This window comes from Cucumis sativus, chromosome 2 (genome assembly GCF_000004075.3).
Source record: "Cucumis sativus cultivar 9930 chromosome 2, Cucumber_9930_V3, whole genome shotgun sequence".
Classification (NCBI taxonomy): Eukaryota; Viridiplantae; Streptophyta; class Magnoliopsida; order Cucurbitales; family Cucurbitaceae; genus Cucumis; species Cucumis sativus.
The window spans coordinates 18,093,349-18,100,455 of record NC_026656.2 but is presented as its reverse complement, the minus strand read 5'-3'; the positions used below and the strand labels follow the sequence as shown (position 1 = coordinate 18,100,455).

The following is a 7,107-nucleotide window of genomic DNA, read 5'->3' as shown; positions in this document are numbered from 1 at the left end:
CTTGGTAGCACCAGAGCGCAATGAAATATTGTCATGCAGGTATATTTGAACGGAGTAGGTAATTACATCTCTAAGCAAAAGTGTCAAATCCGGCTCCCAGTGCTAACGAGAGTAATTCCTTTATAAAAGGAAATGTGAATTTTCATATCAGTAATAGTCAGGTATAAAGATGTTAGATATGAATGTGGAAGTAACACTACCTTTTCTTCTATGTCATCTTTCTTATTTTGTTGCCACTTATTATGATCTGATATCTAGATTCGGATATACAATACAAAGGTTCAATCATCCGAGTACAAAAGGAACAATCATCTGAGCAGTGAGCACAAAAGGAATAAAGTTCAAGCAGTTGTCTTTGCTGGCATGGGTAATTTTAATTCTACTTACTTTTCCTGTTGACTAGTTTTACTTTCTCTTTCTTTCTTTCTTTTTATTGTGCTGAATTGTGTGTTCATAGATGTCATAAGACTCCGTAACTTTGTTGTCCATTTAAGCTACCTAGCAAAAGTTGCTTTTGTTTCTTCAACTTACATGGATATAGGTCTTAGGATTTTTGTTTTAGGTGTTCTTAATCTTCCCATTCATAGAGTTTAGAAGCTGGAACGGAAAACAGGGTTTGGCATGACATTAAAGGTGGGAAAATGTTTGAAATGTGCATTGCAGTGGGTGTTTTCACCTCAACTGGGGTATGATTAGAGCATGTACTGCTGTTTCTGTAGTACTTTGGTTCTGAATTGCCATGATAATTCCGGAAGGAAAAGCAATAGGTTGTCAACTCATTTCCCATCATGATGTTTTGTAGACTTTTATAGCTCACAAATGATTACGACCAACTTATTAAGAACCAATCATCATCAATGTTATAAAACTCTATATTTAGCTCCTATGAAAATTTCAAGTGGACATGTTTGACAAAGCCATTTGAAATGAGATATCAGGTTTTGAAGTGGGAGTGAGGGAGCAAAATTTGAAAATAATTCACAGTTTGTTCAAGCATATATGCAATTTAATTGACTGAAGTGTATGATATACGTGCCATACACACACACACACACCGAATATACGTACTTTTCTATTATAAATTGCATTACAAACAGGGGAGAGAAGCTAACTACAAATTTAGAAATACGATGACATCATTGATTTTGCAAGATGATTTTCTAGATCTTCATCGTTGGTTTGTTTCTGGAAGTTGGTTCAAATTTGTCCGATGAAGTGTAAACCCACATTCTATATAGAAACAAGATACGGAGGATGGTATATTGCTAGGATTCGATTTCAACAACTTGAATTTTCAGAATACATGTTTGATTCTTATGAACATTTTAGTGATTATGAAAGAAGTTAATTAAAGAATGGAAGTCACGACTCATGTCATCCATACGTAACTATTACGTATAATTAACATTAAAACAAAAGGATCTATCTAAAGATGAGAAGCCAAAACGAAATAAAGAGAAGGAAAAAAAAGGTTGCAGCTTTTAAAAAAGGGCATTGCATTTTTGTTCAAAAGGAAAGTTGATGAGTCCAAAAAATTCGAGAGACGTATTATTACTATTACTACTAGCCGGCGTGTCTCAGTTGAATTACACAGACAAAGAGCTGGCTACCATTTCTCATCTGACTTTGACCATTTTAAGAACACACACACAAAATAAAAAAGAAAAAGAAAAAGAAAAAGAAAAAGTCCGACTCATGTCACTTCACAAATGCAATGGAGGGAATAGACAATTGAAAGTTCGAAAAAGAAACCCACCACCAACATATAAATTATTTTTTTTAAAAAAAAGAGGTAGAAAAGTTAAAAGGGCTCATAAGTCATAACTAAAATAAAATTGGTTCCTCTATTATAATACATTTATCAAACATAGGGTTAGGGACACCGACTCTTGTCTCCTTCTGTCTCTATATGACTTTGAACAAATTCATATGTTTTATTTGATTCAAGGTGCTCATGAAAACATGAATTTTATGTTCATTGTGATTTTCACTCTTTGCTTCAAAGACTTCCTAATGCGTGAAGACAATCCATATTGGTCTCAAAAAACAGTTTTAGTTATAGGTTGAAAGTGGAAAGAAGAAGAAAGAACAACCACCTTATGTTGTTACGTTGATTCAATTTCTATCTGCCCCCCTTCTCGTAGACTGAGCCATCTGAAGTGCAAAACGAGATGTTAGAAAAAGAAGAAAGCAACGTTTCCTCACACATATCTCTCATACTTACCCTAAACTAACCCCACTTCTACAAATTTTCATTTCTTAAATAAAAAAAAATAAAAAATTCCTTGATCTGGATGAACTGAATAAAACTGGGGTATGTTTAGAAAGCAGGAACTGATATAGACTTATGTTTGGATTAAGCGTTTTTGTTTGATTATATTGCATTTTCCATCCGTAATTTTGAACTCTCCACCGTTTTGATGAAACTATTGGAAATCTTGTTTTAAGAATTTTATTATTTTCTGCATTCCAGTCTCTCAAACATGTCCCTACAGTCCTTTCGTTTCCTTCTATGTAGGTTTTTAGGCCATTGATTTTGTTTGCTTATTCCAACTTAATGAGCTCTATTGCCCTTTGTTTCAGAGGTCTCTGTTTGTTCCAAAAAAAAAAAAAAAAAAAAAAAAACTTTTTCGTACTTTAAAGCAACACTCTTTAATTACTCACTGCAAACAGTGAACTACCTTGCTTACCCATCTCTCTCCTACCATTCCTCCACTAGTGTGAGAAGTTAAAGTTTATACCTATTTGAATTTTACTCTCTCTATATGTTTTTCTCTCTCAATAAATATAAAAAGAAAATAAACCAAATTTCACCTAACCCTTCTCTAGTCATCATTTGAGTTTTGAAAATTGTGTTCGTTTCACATCCTTTGTTGGTCAAGATTTTTATACTTGCAATTTTCACAAGTTTTTAAATTTTGGTTTAGATTTTGAAATCAAACAAACAAACACAATAATAGATGAAAGAGGTGTGTATACGTTTAATTTTCAAAAAGTGAAATAATCATCTAGGAAAAACTTTTACACTGTTTCAAATGTTAATTATAACATAAATACCGTGTATGCAATTTTGAATCTCCAAGTTGTTCAATCTTGAGGTATTCCTACGATTACGATAAGATAGTCAATGTGAATGCAATTTTACGATAAACATCAAATGCTGTATTTTTTAGAAATAAATTTGGAGTGTTTTCTACTCTTTTTTCCCCCCACACATTGGACGGTAAAAATTTAAAAAAGAAAAGAAAAAGAGGAGGTGTGAGCTACCAATGGGATGAGCTTTTCCTTTTTACCCACTCAGCTGACAAATATGTATAAGAGGTGACCTTTTGTGTTTGTTTTTCATTTACTTTTTTTTCTCTCTTTGAATTTTGTAGATAATCTACCTTTTTGTATTTGTTTTTGACGTTGCTGAGGTTGAGGCTACATGTGGTTGCTTTTGTTTTTCTTTTCCACCACATTATCAAAAATTATTTAACTACTAGCAGGTCTTTATTTGATTCAAACATTTGATAAAATGTTATAGGTAATTTAAAACCAATATTTGAACCCTTTAATCAGTAGGTAAGAAATATTTGAATGAATTGCACTATATTGAGAGAGTGAGAGAGTGAGAGAGTATATATATAGGTAAAAGAAAAAGGAAAATGGGAAAGGGTGAAATTGAATTCATCGAGAGAACTATTGGGAAAAGCTTAGCATGCATGCGGTTGCCAGCTCATTTCTGATTTTTTATTTCCCCACCTCATATTTGTAATTTGATTAGTCAAATTTATAATTACTTTTTTTCTTCTTCTTTAAAATAATAATACGAGAAAAAGAAGAAGAAGAAGAAAAAAGAAGAAGAGATTTTATTTATTAATTAGGTTGGGGAGTGGGAGAAGCTGAGAAAGCTGAATTGTTTTTACTTTTTGAAATTTTGTTTTTATTTTTGTTTTTAATATTTGTATGTTCATTTTCACACATTTTTTTAAAATCTTTTATCGAACCATGTGTTAGTGCTTCTTCTTCTTCCCTCCTCTCTCCCCTCTCCCATTTCATTATTTCTTTATTATTACCTTACCACCTCCCTCTATCATTCTTTAATTATTAATTTTGAACAAAAACAAAAAATATACAAAGTATTTTCACATTATTCTCATCAATGGCTCACATTTAAGGTACCACAAACACTCATATACATCTGCTCGTACAGGATCCATCATATGGGTTGATTCATATTTAGTATTAATGTGAATAAAGTTGTGATATTTTTATAAATGAGGATGAGGTGTCCAATGAAAGTGACTTTGTGGTAATATTTATAGTGTAGTAGTAATAGAAAATTTTCGTAATCTTATATTTGTGAATTGTGATTGAGAGGAGTAGATAGATAGAAGCACAGTGCGGCAGCTACTAAAACCTACCAATAAAAACTCTCTCTCTTCTTCACTCTCAATTAGAAGATATAGATAGGAAGAGTGTGAAGCCTTAGCTCACAACCATGGCTCACTATTGGTCTTCTTCACCACTTTCCTTTATTTTCTCTATTCTCTTCTCTTACACCCTACAATGAACCAAAATTTCAACCTCTTCTTCTCAGAAGAAGATGGTACCACCGTATGCCCTTGATGCTCTTTATTGCTCAGAGGAGCACTGGGAGGACGACGACGACGACGACGAAGAACAAGAAACGGCTTTTCGTTTTGATAACCAATCTTACTCTAATTTAACAACAGAAACAAGTTCTCCGATTCTGGCTGTGGTGGCACACCATGACCTGTTATGGGAAAAAGATGAACTAATTTCTCTGTTTTCAAGAGAGAAGCCTAATGAACTTTTTAAAACCATTCAGATTGACCCTTCTCTTGCTGCTGCCCGACGAACCGCTGTTGAGTGGATGCTGAAGGTTAATGCCCATTACTCCTTCTCTGCCCTCACTGCGGTTCTCGCCGTTGATTACTTAGATCGGTTTCTGTCCTGTTTTCATTTCCAAAGAGATAAGCCATGGATGTCTCAACTTGCAGCTGTTGCTTGTATCTCTCTTGCTGCCAAAGTGGAGGAGACTCAAGTCCCTCTTTTATTGGACCTACAAGTATGTTTATTATCCAGAAATTTTAATAATTACGCAACTGAAAAATGGTCGGATTTGGGTCTCATTAATCATTAATCTCTGATGGGGCTTTGACTTGTGCAGGTGGAAGATAGTAGATATCTGTTTGAAGCCAAGACCATTAAGAAAATGGAGCTTCTTGTGCTCTCTACGCTGCAGTGGCGGATGAATCCTGTTACCCCGTTTTCTTTTGTGGATTATATCACAAGAAGGCTTGGATTCAAGGACCATATGTGCTGGGAAATTCTTTGGCAGTGTGAACGAACTATTCTCTCTGTTATTTTAGGTAAGAAATCATAGATACAAACTTCATGTCCCTTTACTGATGATGATCCAGTTGGTTTCCTTTAGGCAAAAGTAAGAATATCACTATCTTTATGAATGGATTCCCCCACTCATTTCCTTTTTTGACTTAACAGAGTCAGATTTCATGTCCTTTCTTCCCTCTGCAATGGCCACCGCTACAATGCTGCACGTTTTCAAAGCTATGGAAGAACCCCATTGCAGCGTTGATTACCATTCCCAGCTTCTGAACATCCTCGGAATCGACAAGGTCTGTATTTACCATTCTACTTACAACCCAAATTGCCAAATCCAACAAATCAACGGTTTCAACAAAATTATAACCAAGTCTACGAAATTTTCGTTTTTCTTTTCAAAACAGGGAAATGTGGAAGAATGCTGTAAACTGATCTCAAATGCATCTAGAAGGAACGGAAACCAGTTCAACAAACGTAAATTCGGGTTGTCAATTCCAGGGAGCCCGAACGGCGTGATGGACGTAGCATTCAGCTCCGATAGCTCGAACGACTCGTGGTCAGTGGCTTCGTCGGTTTCATCTTCGCCAGAGCCATTAACGAAGAAGAACAGAGTAAATGGATCAGTGACTGGAGATTGTGAAACATTCCGAACGCTCTCTTAATTAACTTCCCTTTTCTTTTTTCCTTTTTTCGTCGTAATCCTTGTATGTTGAATAAGAATTAGAATCAATCTTTTTTTTTTTTTAGTGAAATTATGCATGTTAAATTGCCTTACCATCTCTGCAGTTGAGGGAAGTTTAAAACGCAGAGATGACTGGCATTTTATCCGGATGCAAAGGTCATGAGAACGAAAACTATTAACAATGAAGAGCAGTTTAAGTTGTTTAATCATCATCATCTGTTTTATATTTACATATGGGTTTGATTAATCTTAATTTTTAGTAACGGGGTGGTTAGCTGAAAAACGAAGAAAAGAAAGATATATATAATGGTAAATTGAAAAGAAGAAGTAATGAAAAGGAATTGTGAATTTGTTTGCATGTGAACACAAAGGAGGAAGAGGAAGAAGATTTTGTCGGCCACTTTTGGCTTTGAGATTTGGAAGAAATGATTTTGGGTTTGACTTGAATATATTTGGTAATCACAATCTTTTATGTTTGAAATTTTGCTTCAAAAATCACTTGGGACCATTGAAGAGAGAAAAAAAAAAAAAGACTATCATCTTGTTCTTCCAACTTTTGGTTCCTCAACTAAACCTATTATTTGGACACTATGGTCCCCTTTGTTCTTCTGTTTCTCTAAAAATACTCAAAATTTTATCTTCTCTTTCTTTAGATGGGAATTCCAAATAATGCACCAAGTTTTTCTTTTTTAAAAAATGGATTAGTGTTAAAAGTCAGTTTCATCACTAACACCACAAATTATTTCAAGAGAGAGTTCTCCCAGCTTTACCTTTTTAGATATTAAAACAGTGCTATAGTATCTCACGTGACATAGAGTATGGACAATGATAAATGTGTATAGTTTGTCCAAATTTTCAAAATGTATACTTTTTAGCCTCTAAATCTTAAAAGAAATAAGTAAATTTCTTTCCTATTACAACTTATTGAGGTGTCTAATAATAAATTGTCACACTATAAATAGTTTTCAATTTAATCGAAAATAATGCACCAAGATGTGTTGCATTGCATCCAAGTTTTACTTTTCATTAATAAGTTTAAAGTTTGTCTGAGTAATTTCTTGATAGAAAATTTG

General features: G+C 34.0%; 1 protein-coding gene across 1 annotated transcript; it reads left to right on the top strand.

Moving 5' to 3' along the window:
• The first annotated feature begins 4,339 nt into the window (after positions 1 to 4,339).
• Positions 4,340 to 6,246, top strand: LOC101205442 (cyclin-D3-3). Its single transcript, XM_004142829.3, has 4 exons — positions 4,340 to 5,074; positions 5,177 to 5,378; positions 5,512 to 5,645; positions 5,757 to 6,246. Exons 1-4 carry the CDS (start codon positions 4,589 to 4,591, stop codon positions 6,012 to 6,014), a joined length of 1,080 nt encoding a protein of 359 aa, XP_004142877.1. The 5' UTR covers positions 4,340 to 4,588; the 3' UTR covers positions 6,015 to 6,246.
• Positions 6,247 to 7,107: the final 861 nt, after the last annotated feature.